The 23,952-nt window shown below is 35.9% G+C and overlaps 1 protein-coding gene across 2 annotated transcripts in view; it reads left to right on the top strand.

Annotated features, from left to right (window-relative positions):
* Positions 1 to 1,361: 1,361 nt before the first annotated feature.
* LOC115223087 (neuroepithelial cell-transforming gene 1 protein) overlaps positions 1,362 to 23,952 on the top strand; it is an 85,779-nt gene continuing 63,188 nt past the window's right edge. Inside the window, exons 1-2 of one of the 2 annotated variants that reach the window (XM_029793504.2) lie at positions 1,362 to 1,813; positions 4,351 to 4,557. In XM_029793504.2, the coding sequence (XP_029649364.1) occupies positions 4,498 to 4,557 (60 nt within the window). In that variant the 5' untranslated portion in view covers positions 1,362 to 1,813; positions 4,351 to 4,497. Of the gene's footprint in view, positions 1,814 to 3,468; positions 3,515 to 4,350; positions 4,558 to 23,952 lie in introns of those variants that run through there. The other variant, XM_036500412.1, reaches the window with a different exon arrangement.

Below are 23,952 nucleotides of genomic sequence, written 5' to 3'. Positions count from 1 at the left end.
GGAGAGATAAGTTTAGAGAGAAAGATAGAGAGACAGTCAGAGAGAGAGAGAGAGAAAGAGAGACAAATGGTATCGGTGATGCATCAGGAGCTTACCTTCAGGTAATAGTAGTGTTGGCAGGAGGGAGTATAAGTGGTACAGAGGTGATAAAGTGGGGTGTTCCATAAGAGTGTGAAGGGATATGTTTAGAGATGGGGAAGAGGTGACTGTAGCAAGTGATGGTGAGAGAAATTGGAGTGGCTGATAGGGTGGGAAGGTTTTTTGTTGTTTGGGGGCATAGAGAGTGTGCAGATAGGCATGTGAGGGAGTGAGAGGGAGCTTGCAGTGGGCAGTGACCATGGGTGGTGGGATGGGTGAGTGTTGGGTTGCAGGGAAAGTTTTGGCAGAGGACAGATTGTGTGTGTGTGTGTGTGTGTGTGTGTGTGCATGCATGTATGTGTGTATGTGTGTGTGTGTGTAAAAAAGAAGAGAGGGGGCATGGCCTGTTTCGATCCTGCTAATTGACTACTCATAGGTTGTTACTTTTTTACAACTCAAAACAAATTTTGCAAGCGCCAATTTTATTCAACGCTCTAATGACACCACCAATTTATTTCCATTGTTTGTGGCTAAGACTAAAGAGATTCTATTCAGTGAATTAACCATTTAGCATTCAGATTACTCTGCCTAATGTATTGCTTTTTTTATTCACATTGTTTTGAATTAATCATTTGTTATCATGTAGCTTTGAGATTTCGATGATGTGATTGATTATGTTTAGAATGACTTTGTAGATTAGGTGTGAGAAGCCAGATACAGCCCGTTTGAGCATAAAGTAGGAAGAATATTTGGTGCTAAAGGGTCAAACTACTGTAGCAGGTGTTTATAGTAGACAGTGGAATTTTTGTTACACATGAATAAATATAAACCTAATTTTTGTCTTAACATCACTCATTTTTGCTTCATTTTAAAGCCAAAATCTTGAAAGTAAATTTTCGATGCAACAATAGTGAGTTTAGATTCTTAAAGTTGTGTTTCATTGATTGGCATAAGAAGAGACAAATCAAATTTGTGAATCCATTTTACAAATATTCTTGAATCAGTTACACCAACTTTCTGGTCCAGTTATATCACATCAATACTACCTGAAGTTACCCAAGTCGTTTTCTCTTTCATCCAATTCAACAGGCTTCTGTACAAAATGGCTGCATGAAATATTTCACTTGACATAATCATTATTTCATATTTCAAACTAGTTCTTGCATCACTGAAGTTAAGCTGAACTCTAGCTTTTCATTCTTCTTTATTTTCTCTTTCCCCATTTTTCTCACACTCCCCCTCTCTATCTCCCCTCCTCTCTCTTTCTAACACACACAAACATATACAGACAATCTTTCTTATATCAAATCAGCAATTTTCTTTGATTTCTTTTTGTCAATGAGCTTTCCTTTCTCTATGCTTCATCCTTTCCCCCTCCCTCTTTTCATTCATTATCTCCATCTCCTTTACACTTGCTCTCATTTTCTTTCTTTCCTTCTCTTTCCTCATCCACTCTCGGTCTTCTCACATTGTCATTCTTTCATTTCTTAGTCTCCTTATCCATTTCTCTTTCGCTGTTTCTCTTATTTATTCCTCCTTTCCTTCCAACACATTCTCCGCTTTTTCTCTCACCTCACCTTACCTGTCTCTTTCCATTTCATTTCTCTCTTCATTCTTTCTCTTTTCTTTAACTTGATCTCTTTTAACACATCTTCATCATTCAACAAAAAGCAAAGACAAAACAAACAAACAAACAAATCTCTATCTATAACCTTCATACATTTTCCAGACGTGGGTGAGTGCTTTCTATTCACTATTCTCTGTCTTCTATTGTTTCTTAATTCCATTCATTTTCTCATCTCCTCTTCGCATTTTCTCTCAATGTTATCAGGCTTTGCGAAAGAAGAAAGCTAGCTAGCTTTAAACATTGTCATGCAGCTGATACAAAAATCAATTCTCTCTTGCTTTCCTTGCTCTGGAAGCTTTCCTCTGTCCAGTCATCACAGAATACCAGCATTTCATACTAGCAGTAGTAACATCAGCAAAACTATACGATGCTTACTATTGAGATGGTTGCTGTAGCTACAATTAGCCAAAAGAATGTAGCAAAAACCGAAACATACAACAGTCTTCTCACATACTGTAGAACTGTTTGTCAGCTTTGGCTTTTGAGTGTTTAGGTTAGTGTGCTTACATGAGTATGTCTTTCAGGTGTGTGACTTTGTGTGTGTGTGAGTGTGTGTGTGTGAGTGCCTGCATACACGTGTGTATGTGTGTGTGTGAATTTCCATGGTTGTAAATATGTGTAGAGAAATGTGTATGTGAATGTGTCAGTAAGACTATAGGTACATGTAGATGTTATTTTGTTAAAATTTCACTGTTCTACAAAATGATCAATTGTAACACTATACACACACACACATACACACACATACACACACTAACACACACGCACACACACATACACACACTATCACACATATTTAAACAAACATGTGTGCATATATGCATGTATGTTTGCATGTATGTATACATATATGCATACATATATATACACACATACATAGAAATATATGTATGCATATGTATGATATATATATATATGGTGATATATATATGTAAATATATTAAATATATATATATATATATATATATATATATATATATATATATATATTTATATACACATGGATTATACAAATACTTTATATATATATATATATGTGTATGTATATACATATATATATATGTATATATATTATACATATATACATATATGCATGTGTACACATATTATATATACTCACATATATATAGCTATACACACACACACATCATATATTCACAATTCTGTCACTGTTGTTATGCAAAACAGAAATGACAGAAACATTAAAAGGCACAATTATTTCTCATTCCGTCAACAATGTTCTAGAACTACATGACAACCAAATGGCAGATACACACTTTCACCCTCTCCCACATGATTAGAGAATGAACAATAACAAATATGTTCCTTCACCTCTGCCATCTCCACCACTAACATTATACTAACAACAACAACATGGTACAGTAATAAGGAATTATGTATCACACAAATGATAAATATACCATATTCCAAAAATCCTCCCACACATGTAGCTTGCCATCCAACATACACACAACATACATACATACAACATGCAGACACAAAACATACATGCAAACATGCGTAGATAACACACAATCTAGGAATGTGTACATGTTATATATTTTTGAAATTCTGTGTTTGTCTTTATTTGTCATACATTTTAATTAATTGTATGTTTATTTAGGTAAATTGTTGATATTTTGTTTTGATTTACATTATTTTATGAGAAAAAATAAAATAAATTGTGTTTTGTTTTTATGAATGAATTGTAGTATGCTATGGTATATATTACTCATTAATCAATATAGATCCATGCATGCACATCTATACACATAAACATTCATATGTATAAGCAGATATACAATGGAAGTAAGTATATATGTTCATATAAGTTTACAAATTTGTATACAATCTATTTATCTGTCTGTCTGCCTGCCTCTCTCTCTCTCTCTCTCTCTCTCTATCTATCTATCTATTTATATATATATCTACCTATCTGTCTGTCTGTCTATCTACCTGTCTATCTATCTATCTATCTATCTATCTATCTATCTATCTATCTATCTATCTATCTGTCTGTCTGTCTGTCTGTCTATCTATCTATCTATCTATCTACACATACATACATACATACATACATACATACATACATACATACATACATATATATATATATACACACACACACATACCTACATACATATATACATACTTATAGGAATGTATGTATATTCACATGCAGACTTTCGATGAGACACTGAAGGTAGATGTAGACATCTTTTCACAAAAGCTACTCAGTAGAGCCTGGTCCGGTATACACAATGTTTATCACACATTACAGTAGAAACAATGTACCAGAAACTGCATATCAGACACAACACACCAAACTAAATACAGCAGACACAACACATATACTCTGATATACAAGCACATACACATACACACAGACTCTCTCTCTCTCTCTCTCTTTCTCTCTCTTTTTCTTTTCCTCTTTCTCTCTCTGTATCATTCTCTGTCTCATACACACAGACACACACAAATTGAGACACATGTACAAACACATATATACATACAGAGGCATAGAAACAACAGCGTATAGAGATGTACATAAAAATCCTGTAGGTGCATAGATTGCAGATGAAGAAGATTGATACCAATATGCCTACATATTGAACGCTTTATTTCACTTTTTCTTCTCCATGCAGGTACTCACATATGGAGAGAGATTTAGTGTGATCAATATTCAACGAAGAACTATTGGATAAATTGTGTGGCAATTCTCTTGTTCATGGGGTAATATATTCTTCTAGTGTGGAAGAATGATGTTGTTGATTATCGAAATCTTATGAATTATGTGTTTGGACTATCAGAGCATGTTAACATCCAAGCTTGAGAACTGTGCTGCTAAACCAGTAAGTGTTTACACAAACAGTCTTCTAATTAATTTGTATTATTTTTATTATTTGTGCACATAAACACCTATATATATATATATATGTATGTATATATATATATATATATATATATATATATATATATATATATATATATATATATATATATATATATATATATACATACATATATATATACATATATATATATACATACATATATATATATATATATATATAGATATATATATATATATATATAATATATATATATATATATATATATATATATATATATAATATATATATATATATACACACACACACATATATACACGTTTTCGTTTCTCATTGTGTTCAACGTTTTTTGGGTGTCCTGTACCAATATATGCATGTATATATACATATAGATGTAGCTACGTACATATATGTATGTATATGTGCATATGTTTTATTTATTATTTTGTTATTTTATATATATATATAGTCATAGGATTGTGTATGTATGTATCTGTCTGTCTGTCTGTCTATTGATAATCTCTTTTAATGTTTTATGCCTCTTCTAGTTTCAGCCAGCAGGCTATAACCATCCTGGGGCATTTGTCTATAATATCCAAATTAGATAAATTCAGTTAATGGTAATAACGGTTTGTAACATTGTTACAAGATGACAAATATGAAAGTAAGAGGTGTAAGAGTGAATAACCTCCAATACGCATCTGGTATTTATTTTATTGATTGGATTTATGGCATTTAAACTCCAAATTCAAAGGGATGTAACTAAATATTATAAGATATTTAGTCTGACGCACAACCATTTCTGCTAGTCTATTGACCAGTTATTGTTATCATCATCACTATTATTATTGTTGTTGTTGTTGTTGTTGTTGCTATTATTATTATCTTTAAATATATTGTGCAATATCTACCTGCCCATCTCATTTTTACGTAACTTTATTTTGTTTATATTTTTCTTCACTTCTAATTGTTTGTAAGAATAAGTCCTGGGGACAAATGTTAGAAATGATTAATAGTAATAATAATAATAATAATAATAATAATAATGATAATAATAATAATAATAATAATAATAATAATAATAATAATAATAATAATAATCCTTTCTACTAAAGGTACAAGGCCTGAAATTTGGGGGAGAAGGCAAGTCGATTACATCGACCCTAGTGTATCACTGGTACTTAATTTATTGACCCCCCACCCAACAGGCAGTACCTACCGTTGCTTCTGATCTTAACTGATTGGAAGTGTTATAATATTCATGTTTTGTCTTGGTGTAAAAATGAGCTACAACAAATATTCTGTTCAAGAGCAGATTTACTTGTCAGTTGTTTGACCTTAATCAGTTGGGCATGTCCCTTAGTGCCTAACAATATGTGCATCTCTCATTATGCACAGGAGTAGTTGGGGAGCATCATAGCCATGTGTTGAGAGGAATTCATTGGGGTTTGAATAATTTACCTCTGGAAAACATGGGTGTTTCATTTATCATCCTTAAACAGACCTTATTCAAGCACCTTTTGAGTGGGAAGGGCTACTTAAACTGAAGAAAATTTTAACTGGGCTCCACCTGCATGATCATGCACTATTTATGTACATATGAGATCCCCATGTCACACACATATAGTTGTGATACATGTGCTTGGTGTACTCTTATTAGACAGGTAGTCATGATGGCTATATTGGGCTTTGTATATTTGTAACCCAGTGTCACTTTCATGTTATGCATTGCACACTCACTCAGTAATAATAATAATGATTTCAAATTTTGGCATAAGGCCAGCAGTTATGGGAGATAGCTGACTACATCGACTTTAGTGCTTAGCTGGTACTTATTTTATCAATCCTGAAAGGATGAAAGGCTAAGTTGACCTTGGCGGAATTTGAACTCAGATTGTAAAAAGCCAGAAGAAATATTAAGTTTTTTTATCTGATGTGCTAATGGCTGTGAGAGTGCTGGCTTAATAATGATAATAATAATAACAACAACAACAACAACAAAACAACAACAACAACAACAATAATAATTATAATAATTATAATAATAATAATGGCTCTCATGGCTTAACTGATTGGAAGTGTTATCACATACATTCTTTGTCTTGGTATAAAAGATGGGCTACAGCAAATATTCTGCTCAATACCACAGATTTGCTTGTCAGTTGTTTGACCTTAACCAGTTGACCATGTCCCTTAGTTGCTGAGGATACGTGCATCTCTGATCATGAGCAGAAGTAGTAGGGGAGCATCACAGCCGTGTGCTGAAATGAATTCTTAGAGGTTTGGATAATTCATCTTTGGAAACATGGGTGGTTTGTTCAACATCCTTAAACAATCCTCATTCAGGGACCTTTTGAGCGTGATGGGCTACTCGACCAGAAGAAAATTCTAACTGGGCCCCTACCTGCAAGGTCATGCACTGTTTATCTTGATATGAGATCACCATGTCGTGCACACATGGCTGTGATGTATGTGCCTGGTGTACCCTTATCAGATGGGTAGTCATGATGGGTATACTGGGCTTCATATATTTTACCCCAGTGTCACTTTGATGACATGCACTGCTCTCTCACTCAATAATATAATGATGATGATGATGATGCTGATGATGATGATGATGGTGATGGTTTCAAATTTTGGCTTGCATGTTCTTGCACTGAAGAGAAGAGTCAGTAGTTGGTATGCAGTTCTTGCTATGTTAAAGATGTGCTTTTACCAAGATAAATCCTCAATGATAGTGAGATCCAGCAACTGGAGTGATAGTGAGAGCTTTAGCTGAATGCTACTTATTACTAAGTGGAGTATAAGATGATGTTGTTTTCTTGGTATCAGTAACATCTATATATTCTTTCTGATGAAAGGGTTGAAATTGGCATGACCCCATTGGGAGTGGGGGACTGCTTTTGTAGTCTTTGTTTATAGAGTTAATGTGGGTTTGGCATGTGGGTTTATAGAGTTAATGTGGGTTTGGTTGCACATTTGCTAGTACAGAAAACGATGTAAAATCATCAATATTTTTATGTGTGTGTGTTTGTGTGTGTATATATACATGGCACTCTGCCAGTTACGATGACGAGTGTTCCAGTTGATCTGATCAATGGAACAGTCTGTTCCTGAAATTAACATGAAAGTGGCTGAGCACTCCACAGACACATGTACCCTTAACGTAGTTCTCAGGGAGATTCAGCGTGATACAGAGTGTGACAAAGCTGGCTCTTTGAAATACAGGTACAACAGAAACAGGAAGAAAGAGTGAGAGAAAGTTGTGGTGAAACAGTACAACAGGGTTCGCCACCACCCCCTGCTGGAGTTGCATGGAGCTTTAGGTGCCTGTGCTCAGCAAACACTCACAATGCCTGGTTTGGTAATCGAAACTGTGATCCTATGACCACAAATTCGCTGCCCTAACCATTGGGCATATATATATATATATATATATATATATATATATATATATATATATATATATATATATATATATATATATATATATATATCCATACATATATATACATACATACATACATACATACATATATATATATATATCCATACATATATATACATACATACATATATATATATATATATATATATATATAATCACTCACCATATCACATTGCGGAATTTCTGGCTAATACATGTGAATTTATATTGCGGACTTCTGAGTATATCATGGGTTTCTGCAGCTAATAGGTATTTATATTTTTTTAGATTTTAATTATTTGTGTGGTAAAATAAGCATTTTCATGCCTAAAATTTAATAGATTAATAGATATAAATACGGTACAATACTGCACATATTAATTAAAATATATTAAAATAAAATACGTAGTGTACCGTGGATGAGTAAACAAAGAATTGCGCATACTGTATAGAAAACAAAACTCAGGAGGTGAGTGTGTGGTGTTGTTTTGCATTTGTGTGTAAAATTGTGAATTTATTTCAATCCCCCTGATGTTCTGCACCTTCTAAGGCTTCTGGCAGTGAGCCTAAGCACCAAAGGAAGATGCTTACTATTGCAGAGAAGGTGAGACTCTTCGACATGCTTAAGGAAGGGAGAACATATGCAGATGTAGACTGCCATTACAGCAACAATGAATCTACTGTTCTCTACATCAAGAAAGGGCATCCTTGATGGACTGAATGCTTGATGTTAAATGGTCTGGACAGATGACCATTTACACGATCTACTGAGTGGATGCCGCAGTATAAGGCGGTGATTCAACCATGGAAGATGGGACCGAAATCAGCCACTCTAAGGACAGCCTCCAAGTAGCGATGGTCAACCCTATCGAAAGCTTTCAATTGATCCAAATTGATCAGTGCCCCCACCCATGCCAAATTCCTTAACTACCCTGTCTATGATGTAGCGCATCAGATGGAGGTTGTCATGGATACTCCTGCCTGGCACAACACATGTTTGTGCCTTGTCGACCACTTTCTCAATGACAAGCACCAACCTCTCGGTGCTAACACCTTGGCCAAAATCTTCAAATCTGTGTTGAGCAGAGTGATGGGCCTGAAGTTATCTATGATGTTCCCTTTGTATGTTTGTTTGGATTGGATGGATGTCATTATTTGTATGTTTAATTCTAAAATCCTTTGTATTTAGGGTTATCTCTTTCTCATATTCCAATGCTCTTTCTTTGTTTCATTTCTATCTCTGTATATCTGTCTCTTCATAAACATGCACTGTATTTCATTCACTCAATACATTTGTGAGTTGGCATAGATGTTCAGTTAACATCACCACCAAATACAATGCTTCAACTTATCAAGACAGTTTGGCATACTCCAACTGCCCATACAGAGTTATGGAGATGGCCATTTCTCCCAAACTTGCAAGATATTTCCTGCCCTATTTCTAATCCCATAACAGAGATAACCTCTAAAGCAAAATTAGATTACCGCTATCTCCAAATCAGTTGCAGAGTTTTACACCTTCATTACAGTGATTAAACATATGAGTAAGCTATGGACTCTGTACACCTTATTATAGGCCAATATCCAGCAGGTTAGTTACTGAGAAGAAGAACAGATTCATGACAGAAGGGACTCTTCAGTCTGTGTTGCAATAGACAACCTCATTGTCCAATTCATGCTTGCAGGGAAGAGTGAGCATAAAAATGATGATGATGATGATGATAGTGATGATATGCATGCACAGACACACATATAGACATGTAATTAGTCCAAGAATTCTTTGATACTGCTTCGTATGAAGCTTACTTTGCAACCATGTCATTCCAAATTCAGTCTCAATGCATGGCACCTTGGGCAGGTGTCTTCTACTATAGTCTCAGGCCAACCAATGGTTTGTGAATGAACTTGGTAGATGGAAACTGTGTGGAAGCCCATTCTATATGTGTATATATATATATATATATATGTATTTATGTATGTATGTATGTATGTATGTATGTATGTCTTTGTGTGTTTTTTTGGTGTGTTTGTCTTTGTATTTCTCTCTAACCATCACTTGATAATTAGTGTTGGTTTATTTACATCCCCTGTAACTTATTAGTTTGGTGCAAGAGATTGACTGAATAAGTACAAGGCTTAGAAATGAGCACTGAGGTTGATTTGTTCAACTAAACCCTTCATGGCTGTAGTTTAATGACGGAAACAAATAAAAGACAAATGATATATGGGGAGATACTGAAAAGTTCCTGGCTTTAAGGGTTTCATGAAAAGCCTGGTTGGAGGCCCTACTTTATGAATTCTTTTACAGGGGTTAGAAAAACTGAAGGACTGCTGCAATAAGTATGTGAATCTGAGAGGGGAAGATGTTGAATAAAATCATAATTAACTGATCATCCTGTATTTTCTTTTACCCAAAGCCAAGAACTTTTCATCACCCACTCATACTGGAGTTCCTTCAGATAATTTCACACCTGTTGCTATTCCTCAAATGTTTAGGCAAAATTTACCCAAGACTAGTTCTTAACAAATGTAATTTTGATTCCTTGTTTCATCAGAAATATCACTGAGAAGGAAAAGTATGAATGTTCCAACTTCCTCTTTATACTCATGTGGAACATTTTAAGCTATGTTGGAAGCAATATTTACAAGTTAACCTCTGTGTTTGTCACTTATCTATCAACATACTTTCTGCTTCACAGTAGGGCAGTGGGTGAGTGAGGAGGATATGTTTTAAAGCCTAACCTCTTTGATGAGGATACCTGATAATACAGGCTGGAAATTGTATATCTTAGTGCTGACTGCATGGTAAATTTGATCAACTAACTCTGTCATTTGACTACTCAAGCAGAATTGATCAGGAGAGTGTTTATGGAAGAGTGGAAGAAGAATGCGAAGGAGGAAGAGAAGGTGGTTGATGGCAATGGATTTGGTGATAGTGGTGATGATGGGGTGAATGAGGAGAAAAGGAGAAGAGAAGAAGAATGGGAAGAACGAAAGAATGAAGTGAGATGAAGAACTTGAACAGAAAGAGGAGAATGAAATAAGAGAAGAAGAAGAAGAAGAAGAAGGAGAAGGAGAAGGAGAAGGAGAAGGAGAATGAGGAGGAGGAGGAGGAGAAGAAAAAAAGAAGAAGAAGAAGAAGAAGAAGAAGAAGAAGAAGAAGAAGAAGAAGAAGAAGAAGAAGAAGAACAACAACAACAACAACAACAACAACAACAACAACAACAACAACAACATTAACAGCAACAATCAACACAGAAATTCTTCATCCTTACTCTTTTTTTTATAAAATTTATTCAATAACTCATCAACTCCCTTTCAGATGTCATATGATGTCTTGAACTTGCAATATACATAGACACAGTGAGGGATAAGAGGGATGACAGAAGTGTGTGTGTGTGTGTGTGTGTGTAAGCAGGCATATATTTGGGCCCGAAAAAATTTATAAAAAAAAGAAAACAAGGCACTAAAAGAGAATGACTTGCCCCAGACACAATAAAACAAATGACTTATGAATTACGATTTTCGGAAGAACTGGTTAATTCGTTCTCTTGACACTGTTTACAAACATTGCTTGAAAGTTACACAAATGCATATGCATATGCATACACAAACACATACATACATACATGCATACATACATACATACATACATACATACATACATACATACATACATACATACATACATACATACACACACTTCATTTTAATGGCACTGAAGAAGTTATATAGGAGTTGCACAGACAATCAGCTCTGAGAGCATTACTCATCATAGCAGAAACAGCTGTAAGCTATTGAAGTTGATGACAAGGGATTCCAGCTCAAGGGATTCCATCCATCCATCCGTCCGTCCGTCCGTCCGTCCGTCCGTCCGTCCGTCCATCCGTCCATCCGTCCGTCCGTCCGTCTGTCCATCCGTCTGTCCGTCTGTCTGTCTGTCTATCTATCTATCTGTGTGTGCGTGTGTGTGTGTATTTTTGTAAAATTATATTCAACATGTTCAGGGCACTCAGATATGAGAAGCCTTTCTGCTGTAAAGTTGATCCTGTGGGAAAACTGCCTTCTTAGACATGTATTGTTTCACATTGTCAGTTAAGAAAATCAAATTTGTCTTACACGGCCTAGTCAGAATGAAATTGCTTTTATTAAAACAGTACATGGAGTGTATGCTATTGCTTGTAAAGCATGGACAAACTGGAATTAAATTGATAATGTTGCATTGAAGCAGTGCGGACAACATTTGCTGCACATCTTAATATTGTAGGTGCATGGATTAACACAGATTTTGAGAGATTCATGATGTGAAATCATGTTAACTCTATCAGAAGACTCTCAAAATGGATCTCTCAAAATCCATGTTAATCCACACACCTAGAATATTGTCATGCCTGCTTCTGACTATCTGTCTGTTTTACTTATGCAGAAAGAATATGTGTATATATATTACCAGGTGGTGCTATTAAGTTAGACATGGCCTGGGCCAATAATGGCCGAAACCTATCAAAGTATCAAAGTATATATATATATATATATATATATATATATATATATATAGCGCAAGTTTCTTTGGGTAAATATTTGCATATATGGAAAATAAAATCAGCTTTGAAAATATAAATATTTAAAAAAATGGAATATAAATTCTGAAGGGTATAAGCCACTCTCAGAAATATGTAGATTCAGATAATTTTGTGTACATATTTATATACAAAGGTGTATAAGGAACTCCTAGACAAATATATTCAATAATAGGAAGATTCACAATTCATGCATATAGATATAAAATACATGGAATATGTATGTTAATACACACTTAAACATTGTACATATGATCGACTCAAAGAACCTGGATACAGCCGTAACCTAATGAAGTTGAGCATGCAATTTCCGTTCCCCCTGAAATTTATTCAATTTCATATGTGCGTGTGTGTATTTGTGTGTGTATGTGTGTGTGTGTGTGTGTGTGCATACATGTTTGTTTCTCTTCTGTTTTTAATCATTTGAATTCTCTCTCTGAAGAAGGAGCTGGTCCCTAATAAAGATACAAGGCTCCATCATTGGAATATCAATAACAAAAACAATGTCACATTTTAAACCTGAGAAAAGTCTTGCATTGTTTTACTGTCCTGCTTACAGATTGTATTTGCAATGTGCAAGTCAGTCGGTTGATTTCTTTTTCTGAGAATCCAAGCTTATCCAGATTGACAGTTGGGCATTTACTTACAAAATCAAGTGCTCCAATTATTATTGGTACAAATGTAAATTTGTAATCCAGACGTGCTGAAAGACCACTGGGAGTGAGGCGCCCCTCAGCTTTTGTTAAAGCATGTCTCTAGGAGAAAGTCACTATGATATAAAACCAGATATGCAGGGAATGGCATTGGACATTTTGGACATTTTGTTTACTAAATCAACAGAAATCACAGGTCGCTGGATCGAACACTTCTCTGAACTCCTAAACCATGAGTCAGTTGTGGATGTAACAGTGATTGATACTATGCAACAAAGACCTCTCATTGGCTCCTTAGACTCCCTGCCCTCAATAGATTAAGTAATGACATCAATAAGTAAATTGAATCTTGGAAAGGATGGAATTTGTGCTGAGGTCAAGCGATTTGGTGGTAATTACATCACACAGTCCCTTCATGAACTTATTAGTGCAGTCTGGAGGGATGGTGCAATCCCTAAGGACTGGAAAGATGCAATTATTCTTCCTCTATATAAAGGAAAAGGAGCCAGAACAATGTGTGGTAACTACAGAGGTATTGCTCTTCTATCAGCTGCTGGTAAGGTTCTGGCAAATATTCTTCTTACCTGTCTGAATGGGTGTCTCGTAAATGATGTCCTATCTGAATCTCAATGTGGCTTCCCATCTGGTAGAGGGACAATGGATATGATTTTCACAGCAAGACAGATGCAGGAGAAGTGCTATGAACAGAATATGGATCTTGTCCAGGTATTCATTGATTTAACAAAGGCCTTTGATACTGTCAATAGGGCCTTTCTATGGAAAATACTTGGCAAACTTGGATGTCCGGATCACTTTGTATCTATAATTAAATCATTTCATGATGGGATGAAGGCTTGGGTCAATGTTGGTGGTGCCATGGTGGGACCCATTCCTGTAGAGAATGATGTCAAGCAGGGTGACATCCTTGCCCCAACTCTCTTTTCTTTGTACTTTGCTGCTGCTTTTACTCATGCTTTTGCTAAGGTTAGCTCTCTGGGAATATATGTCAGATATCGATCTTTAATCTTCACCAATTTGCTGCCAATTCAAAGGTTTCCCGGCCTATTATTCGTGACTTCCTTTATGCAGATGACTGTGACTTAGTCACTCATACGGTGGATGACATGCAAATACTCATGAATTGCATTTCTGCTTCTTGCAGGGCATTTAGACTCAGCATTAGCCTGGACAAGACTGTTGTGATGTTCCAGCCTGCACCAGGAAATCCATATATGGAACCAGCTATCTTGGTTGAAGGAACAATTCTGAAGGTAGTAGACAAGTTTGTCTACCTGGGCAGCACACTCAGCCGTTCTTGCTCCCTGGATGAGGAAATATCTTTCAGGTTGCAGAGAGCAACTAATTCCTTCTGGTCTTTTCAGTCTCGTGTCTGGTCCCACATTGGCATCGCAAGACGAACAAAAGTTGCTGTGTATCGTGCATGTCTACTGACATCGCTCCTCTACTCATGTGAGACATGGACTCTGTACAAACGTCAGGTAAGGGTCCTTGAACGCTTTCATCAGAGATGTCTCAGACACATTATCAATGTTGGAGGACAGCTGATATCTTGAGTATTGGGGCGATGGTGCACAAGCACCAGTTACATCGGACTGGACACCTTATTAGAATGAAGGATAGCAGGATTCCTAAGCAGATGCTCTATGGAGAACTTGTGAATGGAAAGAGACTCCGGCAGAAACCAAGGCTGTGATTTAAGGACTGTGTCAAATCCTCATTAAAGGCCTGTGATATGCAGGACACTGACTGGGAGAACAATGCCTGTCATTGCCACAGATGGAGGAAGCAGGTTAAGGAGGGGTCGACACTTTTGAGAGAGCACCTATCCAGCATGAAGAACTTAAGCGATGCGCACGACTCGTATAGTGAATGGGGAAAGCTTGGTCTGCAATGTTTGCAGTTGTGTATGCTTGTCAAGAGCAGGGCTCATTAGCCACCAACAGAGCTGCAAATGCAAAATATAAGTTAGTCCTAGAGCGCACAATGTTCCTGAAGGTCGGCAATGGTCTTCCTCGGTCACGAGTGGACGGTCATCATGTATGTATGTATGTGTGCATGTTTGTATGTATGTATGTATGTATGTATGTATGCATGCATGCATATCGTGGTTCACTTATCGTACCCTCAATACACTGCGATTTTTCTGGCTAATATATGTAAAATTTATATCATGGACACCTCAGTATATCACAGGTTTCTGCAGCTGATAAGTATTTATATGTTTTTAGGCTTTAATTATTTCTGTGGTAAAATAAGCATTTTCACCCCCAAAAATTAATAAATTAATAAATACAAAAACAGTACAATACTGCACTGTATAACATATTAATTAAGATATATCAAAAGAAAATACATAATGTACCGTAGATGAGTAAACAAAGAAACGTACATACTGTATGGAAAATGAAACTTGAGAAGCAAGTGAGTGTTGTTGTTTTGCATTTGTGTGTAAAATTGTGAATTTATTTCAGTCCCTATGATATTACCCATATGTTCTGCACCTTCTAAGGCTTCTGGCAGTGAACAGAAGTGCCAGAGGAAGATGCCAGAGGAAGATGCAAAGACGGTGAGACTCCTTGACATGCTTAAGTAAGGGAGAAGGTGTGCAGATGTAGGCTGCCAAAAGAACTTCAGAGAATGGCAGAAGATTGGGACCCCCAGATGATTTGCACGTTGCAGTTCAGGAATACAATTGATGGAGCCATGGAAGTTTATAAAAACTTCCTTACACAGATGAAAAGACAGCACCAGCAACTGCCCATCACTATGTTCCTCACCCACAAAAAAACAGAAGAAACCGGTACTCCTAAGAGTTTGAGGAGTGTTTATAAAAGCTTAAATATATAAATATAATAAAAAGAATATACAGTACAGTACTGTTTCTACTTTGCAGATTTTCACCTATTGTGGTGGGGTTTGGAAGGTAACACCACTCCCCCATAGTCGAGGGATTACTGTATAATAAATCTTTTCAACTTACATTCTAACTGGTTAACACCCTAAGAGCGGTTAGTTGAAATATGTATACACACACACACCCACTGTGTAATAACCAGTTTTGGCAATGTAACTTAATGGATTGGCAAAGAGTCTAATAGAATAAGTACCATGCTTATAAAATAGGTACTGGAGTCACTTCATTCAACTTAAACCCTTCAAGATGATACCCCAGCATGGCTGCAGACTAATAATTGCAACAAGTAAAAGATATTTATATGTGGTTAAAAGTTTCCATACAGATTGTATTATATAAACAAAAAATTGCTGAAAATGTGAAAGAATGTTAAAACAATAGCAATCTTTTTAGAAAAACCAAAGACTAAAAAAACAGAACTAATATTTCATTTATATATATATTAAATTTTTTCAACTTACATTCTAACTGGTTTACACCCTGAGAGTATGTGAAATGAAATGAGAAAGTTAGGAATGTAATGAGAATATTTAGAGAGCTGAAATTGTTACAGCTAAAGAAAAAGTGAAAGCAGAGAAGGCAAGGAGTGGTTGTTTGAAATTTAACCTTTTTGCTATCTCATCATAAATGATAAGCACTAATCATCATCATCATCATCATTTAGCGTCCGCTTTCCATGCTAGCATGGGTTGGACGGTTCAACTGGGGTCTGTGAAGCTGGAAGGCTTCGTCAGGCCCAGTCAGATCTGGCAGTGTTTCTACGGCTGGATGCCCTTCCTAACGCCAACCACTCCGTGAGTGTAGTGGGTGCTTTTTACGTGCCACCTGCACAGGTGCCAGACAGAGCTGGCAAACGGCCACGAACAGATGGTGCTTTTACGTGTCACTGGCACGGGGGCCAGGCGAGGCTGTCAACGGACACGAACGGATGGTGCTTTTACGTACCACCGACATGGGGGCCAGACAGAGCTGGCAAACGGCCACGAACGGATGGTGCTTTTACATGTCACCGGCACGGGGCCAGGCAAGGCTGGCAATGGACATGAACGGATGGTGCTTTTACGTGCCACCGACACGGGGGCCAGACAGAGCTGGCAAACGGCCACGAACGAATGGTGCTTTTACGTGTCACTGACACGGGGGCCAGGCGAGGCTGGCAGCGGACACGAATGGATGGTTCACTTAACCACAGCTGCAATTCCCACTGATGTTGATCGACCTCAATTTTGGTTCTGCTTTCTGATATATCATTTGATTTGGCTTCATTTTGATTGTTCTCACTGGTCTTGCCGGGTCTTCTCACGCACAGCATACTTCCATAGGTCTCGGTTTCTGGTCAATGTTGCAATTTAATACAGGAAAGTTAAATAAATGACCAGTTAGTTGGTTGGATAGTGTTTTGAATCAGTGTACTTGTTATTGATATTGGCATAATGACTCTTCCTAGACACAACAAAATTTTTTCCAACACACAAATTCACTTAAAGAATCTTGCAAGCCCTATACAAAAATGTAAAAGATAGAAAGGTATGTAAATAAATAGTAGGGCATGTAAATAGCAAAATTGAAGAATCTGCATAAGAGATACAAAGACACACACATGCATACACACATACACACACATACATGCATACAGGTGGTAAGAAGCTTGCTTCCCAGTCATATAGTTCTGTGTTCAGTCCCACTGCATGGCACCTTGGAAAAGTGTTTTCTACTATAGCCTCGGGCTGACCAAAGTCTTGTAAGTGCATTTGGTAGATGGAAACTGAAAGAAATCCATCATATATATATATATATATATATATATATATTATATATATATATATATATATATATATATATATATGTATATATATATCTATGTGGTGTATCTTTGTATCTGTGTTTGTCCTTCCCCACACATTTGACAACCAGTGTTGGTGTGTTTGCATCCCTGTAGCTTACTGGTTCAGCAAAAGAGACTGATCAGGATAAGTACCAGGCTTAAAAAAGAAGTACTGGGGTTGGTTCATTCACTTGACTAAAAATTCAAGTGCCTCAGCATGGCCACAGCCTAATGGTTGAAATGAGTAAAAAATAAAAGATAAAAGATATCCAATCAGTATATCAACATGTGCTCATCTGTACATGTATGTGTATCCCAAACGTCCATTATTGTTTGTTAGTAATCTCTATCTTATAATTTATAGAAATTATTTGCCAAATGTTCAAATGGGGTTAATATTTCATCATAAATTGTCTTTATCTATCCATTGCTGTTCCATGGTGGAGTCTTAGCATTTGTGAAATAGAAATATTTTATATTTGATAGTTCCATTCCAGCATGTGCTACTACCTCTACGAGGGAGAGTCAAAAATTATACACTCTCTTGTTTTTTCAATGTATTTACACAAAAGCAGAGGATAAATAAGTATGTCATTTTTCTATATAGTCTCCTTCCTTTTCAATGCACTTGTTCCAGCTGTCCACAAGCTTGCATATTCCCTCCAAGAAGAAGGTTTTCGGTTGGTCCTGCAAGCGTTTATGCACTGCTTCCTTCACATCTTCATCTGTAGGAAATCAATGTCCTAGTAAACCATTTCTGAGTGGTCCAAAGATATGATAGTCAGAAGGGGCGACATCTGGCTGTAGGCAGGGTGTTCCAGCACCTCGAAACCCAATTGGTTAATGGTTTCAACAGTCTTGGCAACTGTGTGTGGGCATTTTGTTGTCCTGCAACAACAAAACCTTCTTTGACAATATGCTTCACATTTGGTGTGAATTGGTGGCTTCAGTTTGTTGACCAGCAAAGCATTGTATCTTGCACTATTGATCATACACCCCTTTTCCAGGTAGTCTTCAAGTATAGGTCCTTTTGAGTCCCAAAAAAGGGTTAGCATCAGCTTTCCTGTGGAAAACTGAGTCATGAATTTTTTCGTCGCTGGCAAGCCAGGATGTTACCATTCCATAGTCTGTTTTGGATTCTGCCTCATAATGATGGACCCATGTTTCGTTTCTTGTGGCTATTCTGCACAAAATTCCCTTGCCTTCATTGTTGTAGTGACTGAGTAAACATTGGCAGACCTCAAGAGGTTTGTACTTGTGCGCTGCAGTAAGCTCTCTTGGCACCCATTTTGCACAGATTTTATGAAAGTTGAACACATTGTGGATGATTTGATAAGCAGAACCATGACTAATCTGCAGAGAATGAGCTACCTCATCGATAACTCACTGGTTCACCATTACCATCTCTTGAGCTAGCTAAATCTTCCAGTGGTGGAGGTTTATGGGCAACTTGCTCCCTATTCATGTGTCACGTTTGTCCAGCTCCTTTTAAGTTTCTTGATCCACTCATACACACTTCTACATGGGAGTGCACTGTCCCCATATTGTGTTAAAAGCTTCTGATGAATTTCAGCACCTGACACACCTTCTGACCAAAGAAATTGGATCACTGCTCTTTGTTCGTCTTTGGTGCACATTGCTAGTGGAACAGCCATGCTTACACTGTAAAGCCAGAAAGAAAAATGGCAAGATCAGGCTCAAACTTCGATCACACGATCACAATAGTACCAACTAAAAGCATGCATGCACAGAAGGCAGTGTGACAATAATAAAAATATGTTATTGTGAAAGGGCGGATAATTTTTTACTTCTTGTATATGTCTTCTTAAGGGATTTTTCTTGATTCTTACCCACCATATATCTGTTGTTTATGTACCATGATTCTCAAGTCTGACCAATATAGTTTTCCAAACATGCACAACACTTTATGACATAAATCAAATTTTAGGAGTTGCAAATGAATTTCCTTTCATTTTAAAGACTTGTTCATCCTTAAATTTTAACTCCAAGCTTTTAGTTAAATGTAGACATGAGCAACAGTTTGGTCTACTACATTTAGTACCCATGGAGTTGGGAACTTGTTAGAGAACCTTTGCCCAAGTTAGTATTTTTTCAATGTCTTAGTTGTCTTTTGCTTTCAATAACCTGTTGATTTTCCAGAATTGTTTTGCATTTCTTTTTGGCCTTCAAGTAGAATAAGTAAATTGTTTTGAATGTAGTGAAATATTTCATTATTTCTTGGGTTAAATATAGATACATATGGCAAAACATTTATCTGGGTTTTGCTTTTTGCTTTTCTCATATAATGAGATCTAAATATTTTGTTCTTTCTATTCCATTTATCATAAGGTTAAGTGGAAATGCTCTTTGAATTAATAAATTTTTCAATTCTTCATGTCTTCCAATTGATCAGGTTTTTTGTTTGATACAATTTTGAATAGCTCTTTTACTAAGTTAAACAGAATGTTTGCTTCCATATGTTTAAGATGGTAGGATGAGAAAAGAAAGTACTGTTTTGAATCTATAAATTTGTAATAGGTATCTATTTCTATTCTTCCTCATTTACTCATGATTAAAATGTCTACAAAAGGTGGACGTTCTAAATTCAATCATTATTTATAAGATTCTTAACTTTCATAAGTTTATTTAGATCTTTGTGCTACAGAGTTAAACAGCCGTAAGGTATTTAGGTATTTTTCAATTTTCGCTTTAAATAGGTTTAGAATGTGTCTCCAAATATTTGAGTAGATTCTCTGTAAATTCTCTTCTCTTATTAACAAAATGGCATATGTGGAAGCAACTTTGGTTCCTATCACAGTCTCTGATATTTGATAGTATACTAAGTCATCAAATATGAAGTAATTATTTTGCAATATGAATCTCAGATCATCAATGATAGTTTTCTAAATGCAGTCTGATACTTCAACTTGGTATGTATCCAGCCAATATTTTATTGCATTGATTATGTAATCATGGGGAATATTAGTGTGTCAATTAATGACAAAGGAAACAGCAATTGTATTATGACTCTTTTATTTGGTAAGTAATTAAATAAATTTAGATAATCTCAAATAAAACTCTGTATGTGCTTTACGAAAGGCTTTAGTAAGATGTCCCCAAAATTGTTTAACCTGTGTGTTTTACATGCGGAACTTATAGAAATTTTTGGCTTTATATCTGAAGTTGTTTATATAGTGAAATTCATTTCTTGTTAAACATTTGCTGTATTTATTCAATGATTCCAGAAGATTTCCCATTACTTATATGATATATCAATAACATTAAAATTTTGAATCAGAAGCTGCTCTAATAATATAAACATTACCAATGTCATAGACTTAATGCATGTGTTTTGTTTATGCCTTTAAGTAAATGTCAGATGTTACAAAACACTGAGCACCTCAAACCAGATGAAACAAATCTCTCCATAGGTGAATAAGACTGGTGGATATTGATATTTTGTGGTTATTTCAGCACATTACCACTGCATTCCCGAGTCACCTTGAAATGAATTTGAATTGCTGGTCTCAGGTATATACGCAAATGATGTAAAATCTATCTGCTGATGTGTAACAGTGCTGCACAAGTGAAACAAAATTCAGTTTTGAATTAGAAGCAGCTCTAATGATGTAACGTCCATTAAGTAAACCTAAAGGAAAAGATACATAAAACACAAGCTAAGGAACTTAGGTACAAATGTGATTGACTGAGAAGAGCTGGCAGAAAATTGGAATGATTGGAGGCATTTTGTCATTAAGAGATATGTTTTGGATCACTTGAAACATTGAGAAAAATATAAATAAAGCTATAAATAATAGCAAATAATATCAAGTAAAATTCCTTTCTTCCACCCAAAGAGTAGTTTATTCATTATATTCAAAATATTATGGACTATTATTTATAACTTCATTTGCATTGGAGCTGCTTCTTAAAAAGATGTTTATTGTTTTTAACACAACATATTTGTGAAAGATGTCATAGGACAAATACTGCAGTAACTGGCCAACAACTGTATATTAAGTATGACACATAGATGGCTATTCCAGTTTAAGACTGCCTTAATTGCATATACTGATTTTTATTTAGCTTGATAGCTATTCACAACTCCAACGAATGTTTTCTTCCCTGTTTCCTATATCAGAGATGATGAATTCTTGTACTAACATGTGGTTCACTGTGAATAAATATCCTTGAAAAGGTCCAAAAGGGCCAAAATGCATTTGGTGTTCCAGCTGGCTACTGGTGGGCTAAATTTTCATCTCCCTCCAATATTTATTGTGTTTTTAACACAACACATCCATAAGAAATATTATCCTAGGACAAATATTTCAGTAATTAACCAACAAATAGTGTATATACATTAAGTATGTGGCACAGGAGGCTATTTTAATTTAATGCTGCCTCAGTTACATATACTGGATATATATATATGTATCTGTGTGTGTGTGTGTGTGTGTGTGTGTGTGTGTGTATTTGTGTGTATACATACATACATACACACACACACACACATATATATATAATAATAATAATAATAATAATAATAATAATTGTGTACAGTGCTCAGGTGCACTACAACTCATCTAAAGTGTATATATAATCAGGTGTAGTTTTGGCGGATTTCGGAAAGCATGAGGGCCTTAAAAGATGCAGTGTCATGGCAGTCAACAACTGACGCAGGCAGTTTATTCCATGCTTCAGCAACTCTGAGTGTGAAAAAATGTTTCCGAAAGTCATGGGAGCTGTATTGTTTTCTGACTTTGTAGGCATGTCCACGTGTGTTAGACACATGGAGATATATATAAATTAGAAAAAAACCACCTTTTATCAATTCAACAAGGAAAAAATTTAATTATACCATATAGGAAAAAATTACATCCTATAGAAAAAATTTTATATAAGATAAAAACATATACCAATGATTAAGTAATGTACAAAATAATAAATAAAACATATAACCAAATATATACGTTTTATTTATTATTTTGGACATTACTTAATCATTGGTATATGTTTTTATCTTAAACTTAATTTTTTCTATAGCATATAATTTTTTTCTATATGGTATAATTAAATTTTTTCATTGTTGAATTGATAAAAGGTGGGTTTTTTTCTAATTATATATATATTATATTTTGTGAAATTTGATTTAGTATTTCTAAATTGAATTTTCCCCTGTAAGTTTGGAATTATATTCCCTAATATCATTATATATATATCAGTTGAGGACATGCATAGGCTTGAAAGAAATGAAGCTAGTATGCTTTGCTGGATGTGCAATGTCCAGATGCATGTTCGACAGAGTATAATCATCTTGAGAGAAAAGTTGGGAATAAGAGGCATCAGATGTGGTGTGCAAGAGAGATGACTGTACTGGTATGGTCATGTGACGCATATGAATGAGGACAGCTGTGTAAAGAAGTGTCAATCTCTAATTGTGGAGGGAACCTTTGTTAGAGGTAAACGCAGAAAGACACAGGATGAGGTGGTGAAGCATGATCTTCAAACTTTGGGCTTCAAAGAGGTAATGACTAAAGACTGAGACCTTTGGCTATATTCTGTGCTTGAGAAGACCCATCAACCCAAGTGAAATTGTAGTCATGGCTGATGCTAGTGTCACATAACTGGCACCCATGCCAGTGGCACAGAGGCAAAATAGCTGATGCTGGTGGCATGTGAAATGCTCCTTTCAAATATTGGGCCACATGGAGGCAATGATCGAGACCTTTGGCATTATATTGTGCTTGAGATGAAGACCCATCAAGCTAAGTAAAATCACAGTAATGGCAGATACTGGTGTCACACAAATGGCACCAGTGCCGGTGGTACGTAAAAGCACCCATTACACTCTTGGAGTGGTTGGCATTGGGAAAGGCATCCAGTCATAGAAAACCATGCCAAATCAGACTGGGATCTGGTGCAGCCTTCCAGCTTGCCAGCCTTGATCAGACCATCTAACTTATGCCAGTATGAAC

This window comes from Octopus sinensis, linkage group LG2, assembly GCF_006345805.1.
Source record: "Octopus sinensis linkage group LG2, ASM634580v1, whole genome shotgun sequence".
Lineage (NCBI taxonomy): Eukaryota > Metazoa > Mollusca > Cephalopoda > Octopoda > Octopodidae > Octopus > Octopus sinensis.
The sequence above is the reverse complement of the archived record's forward strand: the minus strand, read 5'-3'. Positions and strand labels throughout refer to the sequence as shown.